The sequence below is a fragment of the Citrus sinensis genome, chromosome 2 (genome assembly GCF_022201045.2).
Source record: "Citrus sinensis cultivar Valencia sweet orange chromosome 2, DVS_A1.0, whole genome shotgun sequence".
NCBI classification, from domain to species: Eukaryota; Viridiplantae; Streptophyta; class Magnoliopsida; order Sapindales; family Rutaceae; genus Citrus; species Citrus sinensis.
In genome coordinates this window covers 29,637,712-29,660,444 of record NC_068557.1, presented here as the reverse complement: position 1 = coordinate 29,660,444, position 22,733 = coordinate 29,637,712, and the positions used below count along the sequence as shown (strand labels likewise).

The window sequence follows — 22,733 nt, the reverse complement described above, 5'->3', positions numbered from 1 at the left end:
TTGGAAAATATACAAATATAGCCTAAATTAGTGTCAATTCACAAAAATTGAATTTTTTTCTACTTTAATTAAAAGAAAATGATGGGTATTTCAAACGTGAATGCCCCAAGAAATATGTCGCACTAAACAAGCAATCGAAGAGCAATCAATAGTTATTCGGCATGTTGAGCACCCAATCCATGAGCGATTTATAGGCAATAAACATGTCAAGCGTCCAATTGATGAGCAATCGATATATACATATCAGCCGCTTTTTTAGCCCAATAGATTACTTGTGGTCATTTATGTCCAAGGTATCTTATTCTTACTACTAAAGTAAGAAAGTGGACTATTATTATATATATTTGCCTAGTTCTAGACTAATTTTATCAATTTCTCAAAATTTTTCGTAGTAATGAAAAAAAAGAAAGACAAAATATATAGTGTTTTCCCAAAAAAAAAAAAAAAACAAGTAAGATACATGTATGGCGGCTACAAATATATGGACATTTTAGCTCCTAACTAAAGAAAGAGAGCTAGATAAAACAAAAGTACCCCTTGTGCCATCAATTATTTTCAAGTTAGGGTTACAACATAAGCATTAACCTAATCCAGAAGGTAACATTAAGTTTTGCAAAGTTTACAGAAAAATAAGAGAACAAGAGCAAGAAACAAGTGCATGCTACGCGTATATATAGGCAAATGATATAGGCAAGAGTTAAGCAAAAGCAGAGGTAGAAACTGACTTTTAACATGCACATAAATTTCTTATAACTTGCATGCATTCGTCATTTGATTCCTTTAACAGGTTTCCATCTCTTACATGAAGGTGTGATCACTGATTTATGTATTTATGTTCACTTTTCTATACTGCCAATTTCAGTTGTTGTCATGCATGATTCCATGGTCTTTTTGGGTCTACTCACTTGTACTATTCTGAAAATGGATTTCTAACGACTGGACCCAAATTTTTGTGTTTTCATATCATGTTATACGATTTATCGATTTATATCAAATACGTCCTCGATCAACTCCTATTGAAGTGACCAAATTATCCCTATAATATTGGATTTTGACTACTTACAGAATTTCATAATTATGTATCTTACTAATAAAAGGTACTTCAATCACTTGACTTGGGATCAATGTAAATTGAGAAAATAAATATTTATCTGTGAAAAATAAAAATTTTATTAGCTCTTTTCAAAGAAACATGAATGTCACTACTTTATGTTAAAAGTGATCATTAGTGACAATATATAAAATGACAATTATTGACTGCTCGTTCAATGTACCTTTATATACGGAGATTTAAAATTGATAAGTTTGTCTTAATATTTTTTTTTTTTCCACATAGAAAGTAATATGTCATTCAATAGAACAACGTAAAAGTAATTTTGTCAATGATTCAAATTTCAAATTATCACAGCTTCGTTAAGAGTTCAAATTAAAAGAGAATCTTAGCTAATTAGCCAATCCAATGAGATAATTACGTGGTTAGTATTTACATTAATTTTTAAAGAAATTTGTAATCAAGAATTTATAAAAAGGAACTTATAGTCAAATGAATTAAATTTATTAGTATTTTTTTTACAACTAAAATGATGGCTGCAAAACAAATTTCAATCATATTTATGTTCGACATGATCGATAGGCAACATTTTATGAAGTACAAACGAAGCAAAATACGATTTTATTACATTAACGAAATGGAAAAATCTTCGTTAAACTTATATGAAAGCATGACTCTTCCTCTTTTATATATATAATTAAACGCACACACAATATATGTATGAAATTGACGTTCTGAACTGAAAATAATTTAAACGGGAAAGAAAGAAAAATGATAACAGTGCAGAGTCAAATTTAATACATTAATTGCATGAGGAGTCGCAAATAACATTTTAATTTGGATGTGATGCCCTTATAAATTAATGAAGGTTTCTTCATCATATACAATAAAATTATGTGTTTGTGTGTGTACATGTGCGCGCGCGCGTGTAATGGAAAATTAAAAAAAAAATTAAAATGAGCACACGTGCGAGGGCCTCTCACTTATCTCTTATTGCTGAAAATTTGTTATTTGGAGTTGATGATGTTGAGATTCTGGCAGTTGCATAAGAAAAGCATGACACACAAAGCGTACAGGAAGTTCCAAACCTCCGACCCCAAAAACCTGCCCCTTCCATATAATGTTGCCTTTTGTGCGTATGCGGTCCCCGCTATTCAACCCTACAGGTGTCGCCATTTCCTTAACTTAGAAACAACACGTGTCGCACGATCATCGGTGCCCGTTAGGCACTTTATCAACACCTAACAGCCACTCTTTGTCACCCACACCCATGCCCCCGTTCCAAAATTAAAATACATTACAATTAACACGAAAATGATCATATAGTTTTTTTTTTATCAAACCCACATACAATTTTTCCATAAAATTAAATAAATCATAATCTTATTAATGGAGAGTACGGATTCGTCGACGAGCTCACAGCACCCGCAGCTGCCACCGGGGTTCCGATTCCACCCGACGGATGAAGAGCTGGTGGTTCACTACCTCAAAAAGAAGGCTGCATCAGCTCCTCTTCCTGTTGCAATTATTGCAGAGGTTGATCTTTACAAGTTTGATCCGTGGGAGCTCCCAAGTAAGCGTGGTTAATTTAATTTATTAGTAATTAGATTAACTTATGAGGGGTTTCTATATGGTGATGATGATATGATTTGTGAATAATTATTATCTTGATGCATTAGGTAAGGCTACTTTCGGGGAGCAAGAATGGTACTTTTTCAGTCCTAGAGACAGGAAATACCCAAACGGAGCGAGGCCAAATAGAGCAGCAACTTCAGGATATTGGAAGGCAACGGGGACTGATAAGCCGATATTAACATCTAAAGGGAACCAGAAAGTTGGTGTGAAAAAGGCTCTGGTCTTTTATGGTGGCAAGCCTCCCAAAGGGATTAAAACCAATTGGATTATGCATGAATATCGCATCGTCGACAATATTTCTGGAACAAAGCCGCCGCCCCATCAGCTCCCAGCTGATTTGGCCAACAAGAAACACTCTTTAAGGGTATACGTAACTAATTAATTAATTAATTAATTGGGTCTTATATAACTCAACTATGTAAATTATAATTTCAAAGTTCTTTTTTTGGGTGAGTGTAATTCAATCCAGTCCCGAATCCCCGATGATGAGTTTTGTTTAATTTTACATGTATCTATATATACATGCAGCTTGATGATTGGGTTTTATGCCGGATTTACAAGAAAAACAACGCACAACGGCCGATGGAGAGGGACAGGGACGAAGATAGTTTTGAGGGCATGTGTGTGACGCTGCCACCAAATCAAAATCCGAAGCCCTTCCCGGCTCCGCCTGGCAGAAGTACATTAAGCTACGGTTCAATATTCGAACAAGATGACCATTTCTTTGAAGGGATGTTATCCTCAGCAGGGGAAGGCATACACCAAAACAGCTGCGTTTCGAGCTCGAAGCCGCCACCTAACACAATGTCCATGTCCCTGGTCTCACCTACTTCTAATTCAATTAAACGTGCAATCCCACCGCAGTTCTGGAACGAAGCTTCCGGCTCCATGGCTTCGTCTCCTTCACGGAAAAGTTTTCTTGGCGATCTTAACAGCGGCAGCGGCACGGCAACCGATCATGAGCACGATCACGATAGCAACTCCTTTGTTTCTTTGCTCAATCAGCTTCCACAGAGCGCCCAGTTCAACCCAAACACTAGTGCCCTTCTTGGCTCCCTTGGCGATGCAACTGCTACTTTAAGGCAACAGTTTCAACTTCCTGCCATGAATTGGAACTCATAATTAGTTTGGCAAAAAGGGGTGAGCTTTGTGATTATTTATTTATAGATCATATATTTATTATTATTATTTTATCCCAGCATATATAACAGATTTGATTGTTTGAAAATGATCGCTGATATTTAGAAGCAGACTTCATATGATGATCAGTTGATTAATTTCTTGCTAGTGTAACAATATATAGCAACAATTACAGGTGATATTAGTCATCGTTGATTATTTAATATTATTTCTATTTTTATTTTTATCTTTAGTTCGTTTCGAAATTATATATATAATTCACCTTCATGAATATTATCATACGTTAGATTAATCTCCATAATCTGTCATAGAATATATATCAGATGATCAATAATAAGAAGAAAGGGTTGCAAAGTATATTAATAGCTTGCGAATAATAAAATTAATGTAAACGAAAATTAATTGATTCTTTGCCACGATAGCCAACAGTTTATAGAATCTTTATTTTATTTTTTCGATTTTGACAAGATTATGGTGATGGCATACCACATGTCATGTTGGTTGATGAACGATCGATGATTAATTAACTCCATGGATTTTTAGCATGCATCGATAAATTGATTCTCCATTTATTCTTTTATTTTTCCTCTTAATTAGCGATGATGATTAATGCATGTAATCACCAACTAATAAGTTGTAATAAATCTACAAGATTTTGCACTTTAGGGTTCTCTCAGTTTTGTTTAATTTCTGTTTGTCTCTTTTCATCATTTTTTTTTCTAGTGGCTGAGAAACTTATGCACATACTGTCCTTATTGTACATAAACAAGATTCTATTTGCAGGAATAAAGTTTTTGATTATTAATTAAAATATAATTAAAAAATTTGTGAAAATGTAATTAACAATTCCTGGTAAATGATAGATTTTTATAATCATAATGATCTGCAAAGTCAAATTGAATATTGTTTTTCAATCTAAAATACTTAACAAATAAGAAACAAACCCAACTGGAAAAAAGAAAAAAAAAAAAACAAATATATGTAGAAGATATGCAAGAATCAATTAGGGCCATATTTTCAATCTAATGACGTATGATTATTCCAAATCATAATCAAATGTTGATCATTATAAGATAAATTAATATGGCATTTCAAATGTCAACATGGCCAACATGAGCTTTTAATTCACAATGGAATGTTGTCTCATTCATTGCTCAGTATCAATGTATCGTTCTGGCATTGGTTCATTAAAAGGCATGGTGCCTAATTGTCGTTTTTGCTTCATTGGATCATAACTTAAACGCGTCTTCACTTATTGATGTTAGTCAGGGATTAGTGCATTGTTTAGAATCTCATATGGGGCATTAACATCTAGCCCCATTACTATTTATTATTATTATTATTATTTTTTATCAATAGGGATTTAGTTTGTCCATTTGCATCAAACAGATTAAATGACTTTATAATATTGAATAAGATTACCATTTATATGCTTCAAGTAGAATTTTTTATTCGGAAACCATTCAATAACTTAGGGTTGTTCAGGACTACTTTTGAAAGGTTAAAAAATAATTATGAAATGTTAAAAGTTAATTTTAATGTTTTGTAAAAATTTTTAAAAATTATTTTTCACCTCATCCTATATTATATTTTGAAAAATAAAAAAGAGTAGCTTATCAAAATTTGATTTTTAAAATCATTTTTATACTTAATACAAATCCTTATGTATCTTCATATATATTATAAAAATTCAAAATTATCCTTACTCAATTAGGAAATAAAATTATTAAATTTAAATAGATAATTTTTTTTACCAAATATATTGAGGTAAAAAATAAAATTAATAAAATAAAATATTTATTTTAGTTATCAATTATTATATATCCATATTTATAAACGTGTATAAAACTTTTATTCAATATTATGTCTATTTTGGTCATTTGCACTCTTATAGTAGTTTAGGAGTGAGATCAATACTTTTAAAAGCAAATTTTATCAAACATTTGACTGATTCTCTTCAAATCTGATTATTTCTACATTACAAAAAAAAAAATTATTTTAAAAATTATAGCATTACCAAATTATCCCTTAATAGTAAGTAGTAACATTTTGCATGTTCATTTTCAACATTATCCTACAAATTATATTAAAAGTTACAACATTATCAAACATTGTGCATGGTGATTTTCTTTTAATTATTTGAAAGTAAATTTAATCCATCATGAGATCAGATTCTCAAATTGTACAATCAAAGAGTTGATCCAAGAGGTTTTGGTAAAAAAATTTATTCTAAGATGTTCTAGTAAATTTTTTTATTATAAGTGTCGATATGTTCTAATTTTATTAAAATATAAAGGGATTTTTTTATCTAAAGTAAAACTTTAGGAATTTAGAAGTTATTATCCTAATTTATCTTGTTTTTTCCTCCTGTTGTAGATGCTTTCAATATATCTCATGTTAGAACCTTCAAGGAAAGGTTCTTAAGGGAAAAGAAAAAAAAAGAAGGAAAAACTCAATACTTTTTGGGACACATCAATTTATTTAGCATTTTATCATTTTCAAAACGCTAGGGTAAAGTAACTTATGTTAGTTTATTTCATTTTGTAGTCAGATTTATCTTTTTTTGATATTATCATTAAATAGACATTAAAAAACCACCTAAATTTTATGGATTTAGAACATCTAAAAACTTAATTCCTCCAAAAAAAAAAAAGTGGTTTACATACTATATTTAGAGGAGAAGATTTTTAATATCACATTATTTTGATTAGACCAAGAGGGCGTTGTTCTCTTTTATGTAGTGATACGAAAGGGAAAGCTTGCAAATGTCGCAACAGAGGTAATTTATTATGCCAACAGCTTGATTACAGACCACCTAATCACAAAGAGAGGAATCATATCTTATTATCGAAAAAATTAAACTCATTTTTATAATCTTAAAACATTTTCCTTTCTTTGGAAAGAGGACGAAAGCACTCTTTAACAATACATATAGCCAATTTTTTTTTAATAAATAATACTAATAGAAAAAAATAGAATACAAATAGCTACTAACCTACCGTGTAACTTCATTTAAAAAGATAGAGGGAACGAAAATTACATTTTATCCTCTTGTACTATGCTCAATTACTTTGTCTTTGTCTCGATATTTCGAGCAAATCCTCCATAATTAAATATAGAAAAATATTAATTACACTCTTATTTTTTGAAGTATGTACCACTTAATTGTCTACTATTTTTCTAATACTTGGTCACCCCCGAATTTTCATTAAATAGAACATCTTTTTGTTCTTTTACATATTCACCCTTATAAACAAGGTGGTAATAGGTCTATATGTCAGAAAGTATATTATATTAAAAGTTAAAGTTTTTAGTACAAAAAAATAAAATTATATATTTTTCTTTCATTTTAATTTTTTTTTCACATAAATAATTTTTTTTTTAATAATCCCTTTCGAGACTCCCTGTAAAAACTAACGCCACCACTGCTAAACTCATCACAATATGCAATGGTCAACTCCAAGATTAAACATATATTGATGCCACCAATAATGTTAAGAATTAAATCGTTGCTCAAATATTTATCCTATCTTTTTCCATCACCAAAATTGAAAATCTTATGATTTTATCAGAAATTATATTTTACTTTTTTGGTTTTGAAAAGTTTGTAATAGCATACCGACCGCAGTTAAGTTACCAGTTTTCGAGTAGAAAAGGAGTTTCAATGGAGATGTTGATAAATGAAGATGATGACGAATGATGTTGAGTTTTGACAAACCATTCAAAAATTTTGGAGTCAGCAAACAATTTCACTTTTCAAGCTAATTATGATTCTGTTCAATTTTTGCATCATTTCAACTTCTATGAAAATATCTACTTGGCAATGTTTATTTGTTGCCATCGATCATCAATAATCAGTGCCACATGAATAAGGCTTGAGAGTAGAAGATATAGAATAATAAAGGAGGAGAAAACAAGAATTAAGTGTAAAAGTTTTAGGTTTAGGGTTTGTAAAGAAATTTTTTCATTTTTAAAATATGATCGCGGTTGTAATGAAAATTTACGGGTAGTAGTGGTACTCTTTTGGTGGGCTAAATTTGTCTCACTTAATTTTTGAATTTAAAGTAATTCGAAATACAATTTTAACCTTAGAAAAGAACTTAAAGGCTCAATTTGGTATAATTTTTCAAGTAAAATTTATTTAAGTAAAATTTTTGTTAGTAGAGTTTTTACCAGTAAAGTTTTTACTCAAAAAAATTTAGTTATTTGATTGTCAATGAGAACTTTTATTAAAAATTATAAAATTACTTTAATAGACAAGTTGTTTAAAGTTATGTTATAAAAATAATGAAATAAGATTGTCAAATAAATAAAAGATATTTTAAATATTTTAATGTTTAAAAAAAAAACTTTTCAACCTCTACTCTCAAAAATTAAAATTTTAAGCTTTTACTTATAGAGAAAAAATAACTTATTTAATCTTCAAATTTTTAGTAAAAAACAAGTAAATAATAATGAAAATTTTAATAAGAGCTTATGAGACTAAATAAGAACTTATCGTTATTAGATAAACTATACTAAACATAGACTTAAACTTTTACGAAAGTGAAAGTAAGGGGCTGATCAAGTATAGAGAAATATTAGGAGGTTAGTAATACATTATACATGTTACAAGCAGTAGGAATAATTGATAATTTCCCTTTTTCACACACACATATATAAGTCGGGAATTTTGATCTAGTACGCCATAAGTTATTAACTCTGATAATACGAATTATCAGACTCGAGTTACATATAATTTAAATCAAGAGAGAAGATCAAATTGAATTATTCAAATAAGAATGTAATATGCGAGCGATTCCAAAAATATGTGGAAAAATATGAAATTGCATGGGCTAGGTTTTAAATTGGTATATCTATGGCCCAAAGTCCTCATATAATTCATGGCTTATGTTAAATACAGTGCCCAAAAAAAAAAAAAAAGGGTCCGTGTCAAGAATAACAATACATCAAAGTTTATAAACTACATAAACATAACTTCGCAAAGAAGGAAGAACCGAAGAGGTGCCGAGCAGCAGAAAGACTGAAGGAAAAAGAATTGAAGAGAGGATACAAATTTACAAATATTTTTAGAAGAGTAAATATTCGATTAGTTTTTATATTTTGACTTAAAAATCTGTTTAGTCTCTATATTTTAAAATTACTTCAAGACACCCCTACTATTGAATATATTACTTATCCTTACTTTTTCTTTTATTTTACAGTAATATACTTACAATAATATTCTTGAGGATATTAATGAAAAGAAAAAAATATTAATTCATCGAATTGGCTTAAAAATAAAATAAAAATTAATGTAATTTTTATGTTATTATTTAAGATTAATCTGGTAAGTTACATTTTTATATACAATTATTAATTGTTACAAGAACATTTGACATTTCTATAAATTGATGATATTAATTTATCTATAAATAGTTACTAGCAATATTATTGTAAAGATACAAAAAATATTAGTTCTTTCATACTAATATCTATTGGCTAATTTACTCATAAATAATTATTAGTTAATTTACTAATGAAACTTTTTATAGATAAATTAATTAATATCAAGAATATTGTTTCTAGATTGTTAAAAAGTAAAGAAAAAGTAAGGACAAAAATGTAACATATTTAATAACAAAAGTGCATCAAAATATTTTTTAAAATATATGAAAACGAGTACTTAGCTTAAAATACAAGAATGAACGAACATTATCCTTTCAAAAATTAAAAGAATTTGGTACCCAAAAATAATAAATAAATTTCACTCGCCATTCGTTTCGTCCCCCAACTATTGGATCAACTGACCAAGCTAGAGCGTATATGGCCAGGCTTCAAAGTTGTGAACTGAATAAGCCCAAGCAATTATAAACAGTATTGCTTTTTACACCCCTTTCATGTCATTGTACGACCCCATAGTTTGTAATCATAATTATACAGTTAGAGGAAGCCTATTAACACCCCTGTAACTTTCTTTTCAAACCCCTTTTCTCGACAACCTACTTTAACTCCCAAAATATAATTTTCCAATTTTCCATTTCTTTCGGAACCCCCCCCCCCCCCACCAAAACAAAAAAAAAAGTTTCTTCCACCCAACTCCATTAATAGGTATTTCCTTTTACTAATTTTTGAATGATTAAATCATAAATATTTAACTCAAAAAATTATATGTATGTATGAATTAAGTAAAATTAAAAGTAAACTCAAATAGCTATTATGTAATTTTTTTCTAAATAAAAAAAAAAGAATGCAAAAGCATTTGTAAGGAAATCAAAAACGTAAAAGATTTTGGTGTAATTGTGTGGGTCTAAAGAGTTATAGAGAGATACTTATAAAGAGAGAAATACAGTGGCTTAATTAAATTTAGTTTGTCGTTTAATGTAATTGTAACAGGAGAGGAGTTTTATAAGGATTATTGAGGGTGCCAATAATTTAACTCTAAAGGATAAAATAAATTTAATTAAACTAAAATGTCTTTATAAATCATGGATCCTACTTGTCTTTAAATGATTAAATCCTTATATATGATATACAAATAAATTACCTAATAATAATAATTTTGTTTTGAAATTGTGAGTTTAAAATTTAATTAATTTATTCTAGATGATTGTAAATTTTATTTAAACTTTATTGTAACTTTTATCTTCCTTTTATAATTATCATTAAAGAAACAATTATAAATTTAATGCAAAAGGTGGGATTATTTTGATAATTAGTTTCATAATTTATTTACTACAATGAATAAGATGAGTATTTTACGCAGCACATTCATGCGATATTTAGACAACTCTCGCTTAAAGTTGTTAAATAAGTCTTGAGCTTTTTACTAGTTAAACTAGAATGCTTGTGGAATAACTAAAGAAAAAAAGACGACTAGAGAGCAATTGAACCAAAGAGAAGAGAAATTATTACTCACAAGAGTGTGTTCGTATAAGATAATTATTATACAATGCTTGATTGTGTAGAGAATGCTTGGAATTACTTGAATGAAATGCTAAGTGCCAAACTTAATTATAGGGAACGAAGTTTACCACATTTCAGAATCTTTCTTTCTAGAGAATTCTCATGACTCTTAGAGAATCCTCATTCCACTGTAAAGAGTTCCCAGGTACGTATTTACAAGTTAAAAGAGTTCTATAGTTAGAATCTTCTAAAATCAAGTGCAAAGTTTGCACATTCTTGCCTCAAAATTGAGCGGTCCAGAACACACGTCTCCGAATTTAAGCCATAGTTTTATTTTCGGCGGAGGGACCTACAAGGAGAAAAAGAAGAAAACGATTAGATTTCACATTTGATAAAACGATAGGCAAGCCCAGAACATGCATGCACAAACTCAATGAAGAAAACGATTACATTTGACGTCTGATAAAACGTTTTTTTATTTTTTTTGGTCTTATCCACGAGGTATCCTGAGGAGGACCTCAACTGTGGGAGGCACTTTTAACCCCGTACCACAACTCATACTAGAAGTCCCTGCTCGAACCGGGAGGCACAGGTTCTCCCAACAAAGGCGACTTCCCTGCGACTCGAACTGGGAAGCAAACCCAGTCAAGCCACTTAAGGGGACTCCATTGTCAGTAGAGCCAACACTTTGTTGGTGACGTTTGATAAAACGTTAAGCGAGTGCAGAACATGCACAAATTCAATGCATAAAATTAAGGTAGGGTCATGCCGCATAATATTACGGGTATTGCGGCTGTATCTCATACAAATGCTGCCATTTTACATGTTTTGCAGCTGTACGGGCCGTTTGATATTTGATAGCATGTTAAGCGCCCTGCCGTGCACGACACTGCACAGACACCCTGTCCCCATGTATTAACTTATATTTATTTTATTGCTAACCAAAACAACAGTGCAAAGATAGATCCATAATGAAATATTTGTGAAGCAACTTTCATTCTCCACCGTCAAGGAACAAAATCTATACATAATAATATTGAGTCGAACTTCAATTCCTATCATTTTTATAACATGTGTCGTGTTACATGCGTAGACTTAATCTCAGATATTATGACTATTATTATGCATTGACGATGGCTTTATTATGTATCGTGTTACATGTATTTACACGTTATTTTTTAAGTTATTACGACTTTATGTATTGGCTATGCTCCTCTATTAGTATGTCCCACTTCGGGACCCACTGTAGTATGTCCCACACAATTGCTTCTCCAAACTTACATGTATGAGCTTTGTTAAAGTTATTATGACTTTATTATGTATAGAATACTCTCCTTCTTTTTGGTTGGTTTTTTTTTTTTTTTTTTTTCCCAATGAAAACTGCTAATTATGTATAGAATTAAATATCATGTTTTATAATACATAATAACGTGTAAGTTATCCCTGATTTTAATATTGAAATTTTTTCATATATAAAAATAATCTTTCTATAATGAGGATATCTTTAAAGTGAGAATACCATTACAATATAAAAAAATACATATTTTAATTTATTAAAAATTATATTCTTTTTATCTGTTAATATATTAAATATATATATTTTTTAATTTTTACTGATATCCTCATTTTTTTTTAGAATAAATATATCTCTCTTAATTATGTATATAAAAGCATTACATAAGATAAAACTCGGAAAAAGGATCAATAGCACTAAATTAGGGGACCACGTGATCCACAATTAGCAATAGCACTAATTCAACATTTCTATTTCAATTATGACCTCAGCAATGAGCTGATAGCCACTCTTGATTCCTTCTGCTTTTAGTGTGCATGCATGCAACGAATAAATTACCTTGTCAGACTCCTATTAGTATTCAGGGACCCGTAGATTGAAAACAACATTCCTGTGGACTAGATCGAGAGTTTGCCGATTTGGGCCGGTCTTTTTCAAATCCAAGTCTAAGTCCATTTTAGGAGAAGGGTCGGGCCCAGGTTGGGCCCACTGTAGGTTTAAGTTTTCACTTAATTTTTTATTTTTTAATTGTTGGAAATATAAAATGAGTTAATAATCAACAAGTTATTTTAATCAATAATAAATTAAAGAAAAAAAAATATTAAAATAAAACAATAAATAAAGAAAATAAAGCAAATAAAAGCTTAGAGGTTTAATTTTTTAATATTGGATTCTATAATTCCAGTACCCTCTTAATGAATTAACGCTTAAGAGAGGGTTCAGTATTATAATTTTAAATTTTTTGAATTATAATTGGTTTATGAACTAGAGATTTAAGTTTTTTTTTTCTTATTATTTTTTAAAATTTAATTTTTTTAATTCTAATTTATAATTTATTTTAAAAGAAATAGAGGGCCTAGCTTTTTTTTACTTTAGCCCTTGTCCAAGAGGGCTGGTCCAATGCCCACGGGCCTGACCTAGTCAGGCCAACCCAGGATTTTTTGCTCAGCCCATCTAAAATGTAGCACTGCTTGTTACAAAAATTCTGCTTAATTATCATTTAAAACTTCCAATTACACACACACCCTACCTACCTACATACATACACGTTGTAGTTGACAATCTAAACTTCATAATAAAAATCTTAATCTATCTTTAGTTGAGAGTCAAAAATAAAAGTTTGAGGGTCAGCAACAAAACACTTCGATAATTTGAAGTTTATTTTTTATAGTTTACTTAAGTTATATTTCATGTAACTTAAAGTTAAAATTTTTAGTAAAGAAATAAGTAATAGAATAGTATAGAATATTTTTAACATATATAGAATATCGGTGAGATTGGTTTCCTTTAGTCAATACTTGTTTAATTATATATGCGGCATACTAAAAATACAGAATCTACTATTTGAGAGATCGATTTTAAAGAATAAGAAAAAAGAACAAAAATTCTTGATAATTACAAAATCTTTTGATTTTTTTAATGTTAAAATGCAATTAAATTCTTAAGTTATACAAACAAATCATTACGTTATACAAACAAATCTTAATCGAATAATTGTCACTTTTGCCCAAAAAGATTATTTTTATTAACGGCATTGAAATTTCGTTGTTTCCACGTGGTTCATTTATTCTTAATTAGCTCATTTTTGTTTTATTGTTATATGTTAACTGCGCACATTAATGTCATTATTATATAATAAGAAACTGATTTCGAATCGTCCTATGACCGAGACCTGGCTAGTTTTCTAATTTTGTCTTGTCTATTCTATCACAATCGATCCACGCCCACCACGCATGCATGATGGGCGGAGCAAATTCAGTAACCTGTGATATGTCTAGTTTTACATTGTCTTAAGAAAATAGTAATGACAATAATATCATTAGTTGAGAGTCGAGAACGAGAATTTGAGAGGGTGAGCAGCAAAAAAAACTTAGATAATTTAAGGCTTATTTTTTTACATATATAGAATATTGGTGGAATTGATTTCCTTTAGTCCATAATCGTTGTTTGATAATACGGTAGCGTACTAAAGAAAAAAAAAAAAAAAACCTACTGTTTGACAGATAGATTTTAAAGAAAATAAAATAAAAATTCTTGATAAATTATAAATATTCTGATTTTATATGTTAAAATCTAGTTAAATTCTTATCGTATCTAATGTTCTGGAGTAAAAAATAAAAAATATAAGAGCATTTCCAAAAGATTTTTCAAATAAAATTATACTTCTTATTTGATAAGTCATATCAATATTAAACACTCCAAAAGATATGTTAATTTAGATTTTTCAAATAAGATTTGTTTCTCACTCTTCAATATTGCCGAGTGAGTTTCTCCCTCTTCTATTAATATTTTATTATTATTTATTAAAAAGATAAGACTGCAATAATTATTATTTATGTTTCCTTTAAAAAAACATAACAACAATTCAATTTAATAGTGGAAATATTTTATTAAAATAATGTTAACTTATTATTATTTGATGAGTCTTTTGGAGGAGACTGTATTTTTCCATCCATTTATTTCCCACATCAGTAAGCAAATTGATATTTGAAGAGTAAAATCTAAAAAGTCTTTTGGATATGCTCTAAGGGACAAAACTATGTTGCCTTGGTTGTACCAAACACTCAATTTTGACATTTTCTTTAGCAGCCTTATTGTTTTCTATAAATAATAAAAACTATAAATTTAAAAATCTTACATAATAAGCCCCAAGCAAAATATAATAATTTTAAATTTCTAAAAAATTTATTTGACATTCTCTTCAATAATCGATGCTATTTTCTGTAAATAATAAAAATAATAATTTTATATAATAAGCCTCAATTAAATATAATAATTTTAAAATTCTTAAAAAAAATCATTATCTCTATCTCTTTCTCAATCAATATGTCATTCTTTAAATCTTAACTTATTCATTTTCAAACATATAATTCTTCTAAAATATAAAAAAAAATAGAGAGATTTTTAATCACATAAATTAAATTAATTTCTTAAACACAAATCTCATAAAAATAATGCTTCTCTTAAAAGATATTCATTGTATTTATGTTTTCTTCTTTACCAATGTAATAACAAAGGAGCTGCATTTTACTTTCTATAATAAGATATAAACAATTAGAACCTACTAAATGCGATTAAACATGGTGGGATAGACTTATTTTAGTAAAATTCAATCCTAATATAGTGTTTGGTATAAATAAGTAAACTAAGAATAACACAACTTAGACCTACCAAATTATCATATGATAATGATATTTTTACCTTAAAGAGATTTTTAGGATAAATATTTTACACTAAAATTTTTATCTTATGTTAACAACACGAGATAAAAAGACTATATTAGAAGCCTTAAAAGTTAGTTAATCTTAATTTATTTTAAAGATAATTCTCCCATAATCCATTAATTTAAGTTATTATTCACTCTTTACAATTTTAAATTTAAGTTCCATTCTTTACAACTTTAAATTTTAGTAATAGAATAAATATTGTACAATTTATTTGTTTTCACATTAAGTAAATAATTGAGATTATATTTTTCTCAATATTATGTCAGCTCTATATATGTGATAAGGTATAAATAATCTTATATAATTTCAAATTTGCATAGAGAAATCTATTATTTTGAAAATAGCATTTATAAACTCTATAATGAAACTTAAATTACCATTCAAGTACTTGTTTAATATTTATTTATTTCATTTTAATTTTGTCAAAACTTATATAAAACTTTGTCTAATCCTGTATACTAAACACAAGATTACAATATTGTAAGCCAATTGATATTTTTAGTAAATGGATGTGGAGAGTACTTTTAGCAAGTTAAAATAATCCATCCATATTTTTAATAGTTAATTATGTTCATTTACTAAATTACCCTTAATCCATATAAAGATAATAAAATATTTTAATAGACTTATGTGTAAAAATTTTGAAAACTAACATTTCCATATAATTTTCAAAAAAAAATGAGGGGGTACAATATTAATAATCATATAATTGAATCCTTGCCGTTGAAATAATTTTTGTAACTCTTGGGTTGAATCTAATGGTTGGATCACAAAAAAACGAAAAATGAGGTACCAAATCATGGTTGGATAATAGCTGTACCTAAAAAAAATATTTATGTTTGAGCAATGTTAAAGACATAATATTTGTGTTTGAGCATTAATGCATAACTTTCTTTGTTATATAGTCAAAATTTGATTTCGAATTGTCCTATGACCGAAATCTAGTTTACTAATTTTGTCTTCTCTATCACAATCGATCCACGTATGACGTATATATAACGAGTGAAGCAAATAAGTCATACGCAATACGTCTAAGAAATAGTGCATGATTCACGTTTTACTCAACTAGCCAGAGCTTCTATAAATAGCATTAATTTCTCGAGCATTAGATACACCACAACTGAAAGAGAAGAAGTTCAAATTCCTATTGTTTTTTGAAGTTAATAGTCATCATGGAACTTCCACAGCTTTGCAATATTCAGGCATTAGTTAAAGAGATCAAAGGAGGGATGTTTTCGAACATCGATTATCCAAACTCGTTTGTTTCTCCTTCTGCTTACGACACAGCATGGTTAGCCATGATTCCAGATTCGGAGCAACCATTTTCGAGACCCATGTTCGAGAATTGCTTGAATTGGGTGCTTAATAACCAAAGAGAAGATGGGAGCTGGGGAGAGTTAGATGGCCATGGTAACAATACCATTGAGTCTCTTCCTGCAACTCTTGCTTGCATTATTGTTCTCAAACGCTGGAATTCTGGAAACCCTCATCAAATACAAAATGGTGGGCTTACTGAACTTCATTCATTCTTGTCATGTGTACCTCTAGCTCGATCAATCAAATAATAATAATAATGCGAATCAAATATTCAAGAATTAGCAAGCTAGTTTATTAAAATTGACGTACATATTTCAGGTTTAGACTATGTCAGAGCAAATGTGGAGAAGCTCGTTGGAGACAATAACTATGAGCAGCGTCCTCGTTGGTTCGCTATTGTTTTTCCTGCAATGCTCGAACTTGCTTCTGCAGTTGGTCTAGAGATTGTCTTTCCCCATCCAATAAGAGGAGCAGTGATAGATATTTTAAACCAGCGGCAGCAAATTCTTGACAGGTTCCCCAGCTCTGCATGCATGTTCATAACTGATTAAGTTAATTTTTAATTAATGAAAGAGCATATATATAAGTATAACAATAATTTTTATGCACTCTGCTAATGAATTGATTATTTTTGTAGTGAGGAACTTGTGGGGAAGAACCATTATCCTCCTCTATTAGCATATCTTGAAGCATTGCCTCCATTGTATGATGCTCATCAAGAACAAATAGCTAAGCGCCTGAGTTTCGACGGCTCTTTATTCCACTCTCCCTCCGCCACAGCACGTGCATACATGGCTACAGGGAACGATAAATGTTTAGCTTACCTCCAATCTCTTGTTCAAACATGTGCCGATGATGGAGGTAATTAAGCAATCAAACATGTGCCGATCTGTTGTAAATAAAATCAAAAAAATTCATTCTTTTTTTTTTAATGTTTTATTATTATTATTAGTTTTTTCTGATAATAATCTGTATTCGAGCTGGGCAGTTCCACCTTTGTACCCCATAGATGAAGATTTGATGAAGCTTTGCATCGTTAATCAATTGCAAAGGTTGGGGTTAGCAGAGCATTTCCTCCAAGAGATTAAAGACGTTTTAGCACAAGTTTATAGGTACTACGGAGGTGTTATTAAGAAATCAATTTGTACCATTATGTTAACGTGCCCTCGAAATCGATTGTCTAATTAATTAAGCTAATTATTCTAGCTAATTATTTTTTGTATTTTCAGGAATTACAAGAATGAGGAATTGTCCGCAAAACCGATAAATTCAGAACCAACACAGCTCTACAAAGACTCTTTAGCGTTTCAGCTTCTTCGGATGCATGGTTATAGTGTATCACCATGTATGAATACGGTTATTTGTTTTTAAGTTTCTTGTCGAATGGTGTTGTATGTATAATTGAATGTGCTAATTAACCAGCTGATTTTGCCTTCCAGGGACTTTCTGTTGGTTTTTAAATAATCCGGAAATTCTAGACGAAATTGAAAAGAACCCTGAATACTTTTCAAGTGTGATGCTTAATGTTTATAGGGCCACAGATCTTATGTTTGCAGAGGAATATGAACTTCAAGAAGCAAGATCATTTGCAAGGAAATCACTTGAGAAAACTATGACGACAGGAAGTAGAGGCCCGGATGACGTTACGTTCACCTCTTTTCGGAAAGTGGTAATCCCCTATCCTATTAACCTAATTAACAATATTACAGCGTCAAAATGTGTATAAGAAATATTAAATAGTTAGTTGAATCGATAAAATCTCTTATATTGAAAATAAAAAGCTTTAAGTTTGAATTCCGCTCACGATGATGAAGAGATAAATCTGCATTTCTTAAGCACAATATGAGTTGTTAGGACTTTTTACCCAAAGTGGTGTGTCACTATTCTATTGAATTGATACTTATTTAGTGAAAAATAAGTATATTTAGTAAAAAATTACTTTTAATTAAAAATTTATGATTAATGTCGTCCATAAAATTATCTAATAATGAAATGTCTCATGTCATTTTCCTAATTATAAAATTTCCTAAATAAGGAGAAATGATTTATTTTAACTTTTTCTTAAATTTCACAACTTATTAAATTGTTTATTTACCAATCTTATCATCTAAATATCTAATGGATAAATGAATTGAAAATATTTGAAATATAGGTGGACAATTTTGCTTTTAATTTGAACTGAATTTCATGAATCACGTGGTCCTAAAGTCAGTCCCAAGTAAAAGCTGGTAAAGGGACAGTCTACATAGGCCTGTGAAATTTCCTATCCAACTGTGACGGACCACCGGTCGCTATATATATATGAAGTATCTGTAAAAATTGAAATGAAATAAAAGAATTCATATGTTGATATTAGCCTTCATGTTTGCGCCAAAATTGAAATGCATTCACTAATAATTTTCGCAAGAAAATTAAAAAGAGAGATGATTAATCAATTATGCAGATTGAGCATGAGTTGGACTTTCCATGGCTTACTCGAATGGAGCATCTCGAATATAGAATGTGGATTGAAGAAAAAGATATGAATGCTTTATGGATGGGAAAGGCCTCTTTCCATAGGTTTGTGAATTTGCCCTCTTAGATATGAATATTAATTGCACTGTAATTATATTTAATTAAACGGTATGCGCAACTCACTTGCTACTAATATGTTCTTCAAATAGGTTATCATGTTCTTATAATGACAAATTAATGCAACTTGCCATACAAAACTACGGGTTTCGACAGTTGGTATACAAACGAGAACTAGAGGAACTAAAGAGGTATTTAATTTCGTCAAATATGAACAAAAATTTGACAATATTTTGTGTGGAGACAGTCTTATCATTTTCTTACTTAATTAATTAATGACTTTTGTCTTGTTTAATTGTGTGAGATAGGTGGTCTAGGGACAACAATCTTAGTGACATGGGATTTGGTCGAGAAAAAACTACGTATTGTTATTTTGCTACTGCTGCTGCTATCGGCGTTTCACTGCCTTATGATTCACATGTAAGGTTGATATTGGCAAAGAGTGCTATACTTATTACTGTTGCCGACGATTTTTTCGACATGGAAGGTTCTCTGAATGAGTTGAAAAGTCTTGCTGATGCAGTTAAAAGGTAGGCTACCTTTTCTTTTTCCTTTTTGTTAACGAGCAGATAAGACCATAACAGAATCCTATCCTGATCCTTATTTCATCTCCTTCCATTTTATTTATTTTACCTCAGTGATTTCAAAAGATAAATAAATAAATAGAAAAGAGCAGGGTTCATGAAATTTAGCTCTTTATGTAAATTTGACCCTTTAAATTTACAGTTAATATGATATGACCCCATATGTTTGATCCTTCTATATTGTTCCCCTACCCAAAATTGAATGTCGAATAATCTCAAAAAAAAAAAAAAAAAAAAAAAAAACTGTACATATGCAGATGGGATGGTAAAGGGTTGAGTGGTCATAGCAAGACTATTTTTGGTGCCCTCGACGGTCTCGTGAGCGAGCTTGCAGAAAAGCACCTCCAGCAACAAGGAAGAGATATAACAAATGATTTGAAAGACATTGTATGTATCCAAATAATTTCATTAATACGCGGTTGATATATCATACATATGCATGATTTTTATCTGGGCAATCACTAAATTACTATTGCAATTTGTGCCTGTTTTACATATGAATTAATTATGAAGTGGTATGAAACGTTTGCCTCGTGGCTTACGGAAGCAACGTGGAGCAAAAGCGGCCGCACACCATCGATGGAAGAGTACCTTGAAACTGGAATGATCTCAATTGCTGCACACACTCTAGTTCTTACAGCTTCATGTTTCTTGAACCCAAGCTTGCCAAATTACAAATTCAGGCCAGCGCAGTATGATACCGTAACCAAACTGCTAATGCTCGTTCCCCGTCTGTTGAATGACATTCAGAGCTACCAGGTAATAATCAATTAACTAACTAACTATGTAAGTCATGTTTAAACACCCATCAGTACTGAATCTGAAGTGATTAATTAATCTGCAGAAGGAAATAGCAGACGGGAAACAAAACTCCGTTATACTATACTTGAGGGAAAATCCTGAGGCAGACATTGAAGATTCAGTTGCGTACGTGAGAGAGTTAATAGCCGCAAAGGAGAAAGAGCTGTTGGAACATGCTCTAATGGATGGGTTCAGTGATCTGCCAAGACCATGCAAGCAGCTCCACTTATTTTGTATGAAAGCATTTCAGATGTTCTTTCACTCTTCAAATCGATATGACTCCAACACTGAAATGATTGATGACGTTCAAAAGGCTTTTTACATTCCCCTCAAACTTCAAACCCCCAAGCCGTTGATAAAGCTTATGCTTAATCAGCTTCCCCTTCCCCTTCATCATCATTCTAGATCAAAGAATGATTACCAATCGGTCGCCAACTGTTTCAATATTTACGGCAAAAGAAGCCTTGCTGCCCCGCGGGTTCGTTGGCCTGTTTCAAGAAATTTTGGGTATAAAAATAATATCGTTATGGGTGTGCCGCCGAAAATTAGATTCAGTTTTTTCTAAAGTTTTAGTTTTCTTGCATCAGCTGCTTTTGCATCGTCAATTTCTTAAGATCGCAATTCCCACCACTGTCATATATGTAAATATTATCAAATGTACTATGTAAAAATATTGAACTAATAGTTACGTTGTTGTTTCATATTGCAGAAAATAATGGCTGATCAACGTTATTTGTCAGCTCATATTTCTCCTGAATTTGTTATTTTAATTTGGGTAATAAAAGCTAGATCCACAAGTTTTTATGATTTATCATGTAAAGACATAGAATGTTCATTTGTATTACACAGGTTCCTGATATCCCCCAATTGAGATGGTTGAACAATTACAAATCACAATACGAGAGGCACGTAAGCTAACACTAAAGGATAATTGAGTAATTTCAAAATTAAAAAGAAAATCAGGGACCAATTTAATATAAATTGAAAAACAATACCCCCCATTTGAGAAATCATAAACTGAAGGGATCTATTCGTTATTACTCCATCATTCATCTTCCAGCTGGATGAACAATAATTGTGTTTCGTACCTTTAAAATCCAGCCGGTCCCGTTTTGCAAAAGAGACAGTTTGAAATTCATTTCAGTTCTTTGTCGACGAGCGCTTCATTTTTTAGTGAGATTCTAGACATTTTACATCCAATTAATACATGTATATTATGCATTTATTTAATTTAAGAATAATCGCAGTTATATTTAATTAAATTATAATTGATAGTTACAAATTGACAGCGGTACAAATATTAATTAGATATAATTCCTGCTATATACGCTGAAATTTCTCTAACTGTATAATGAACGAAAAGTCTTCTCTCGTGTCAACACCTTCAGGTCACCCGCTCAAGTGATGGTGTTGTCTATTTATTTTGTCGGACCTACCAGTCACCATCGAGATATGACTGGCAAAAACATCAATCACTAATTTATCGTTCAATACTCAATAGTGTGTGCTGGGTTCTTCTAATTTTTCTTGTACACATCTCCAATTACTGTCAATTTTGGAGCTCTCTCTGTCTCTCCATCGAGAACATTCAAACCCATTTTTCACACTTCCTCAACCTAATGTGACCATGGACCGCGCCGCAGTCAATGAGCGTGAATCCTAATTTTCACACTATAAATTGCTCCACCGTCGTCTCCATTTTTGTCACGTATGCTCTTAGTCAATAGTCAGTATGGATGACTATTCAATTGAAATAAATATAATTCTAGGGAGGGTTCTTAAAAAAAAAAAAAAGAGTACCGGCGTAGCTCTCCCCAGCAATGCAGAAGGTCCTCTTCCGGTATGATGGGAGCTTGAGAAACCACTTGTACAGGAAAGTATAAGAATCGTTCGCTATAAAAGAAAGACATACATTGAAGAAAATCAGAAATAACATGTTACATATAATAACCGTATGCAATTGTCAAAATATCAAAGCCTTGATAAGAGATATATATGCATATGCATCG

At 30.5% G+C, this 22,733-nt stretch overlaps 2 protein-coding genes across 2 annotated transcripts; both read left to right on the top strand.

Moving 5' to 3' along the window:
• Positions 1–2,307: 2,307 nt before the first annotated feature.
• LOC102614981 (NAC transcription factor 25) lies at positions 2,308–4,052 on the top strand. The gene is made up of 3 exons (XM_006467782.4): positions 2,308–2,624; positions 2,731–3,050; positions 3,215–4,052. The coding sequence occupies exons 1-3, from the start codon at positions 2,441–2,443 to the stop codon at positions 3,806–3,808; spliced, it is 1,098 nt and encodes a 365-aa protein (XP_006467845.1). The 5' UTR covers positions 2,308–2,440; the 3' UTR covers positions 3,809–4,052.
• A 12,501-nt stretch (positions 4,053–16,553) lies between these two features.
• On the top strand, positions 16,554–21,531 carry LOC102615273 ((E,E)-geranyllinalool synthase). Its single transcript, XM_006467783.4, has 12 exons — positions 16,554–16,954; positions 17,087–17,282; positions 17,406–17,629; positions 17,757–17,880; positions 17,998–18,113; positions 18,208–18,437; positions 19,212–19,327; positions 19,432–19,530; positions 19,648–19,869; positions 20,181–20,310; positions 20,437–20,682; positions 20,768–21,531. The coding sequence occupies exons 1-12, from the start codon at positions 16,624–16,626 to the stop codon at positions 21,287–21,289; spliced, it is 2,556 nt and encodes an 851-aa protein (XP_006467846.2). The 5' UTR covers positions 16,554–16,623; the 3' UTR covers positions 21,290–21,531.
• The last annotated feature ends 1,202 nt before the right edge of the window (positions 21,532–22,733 follow it).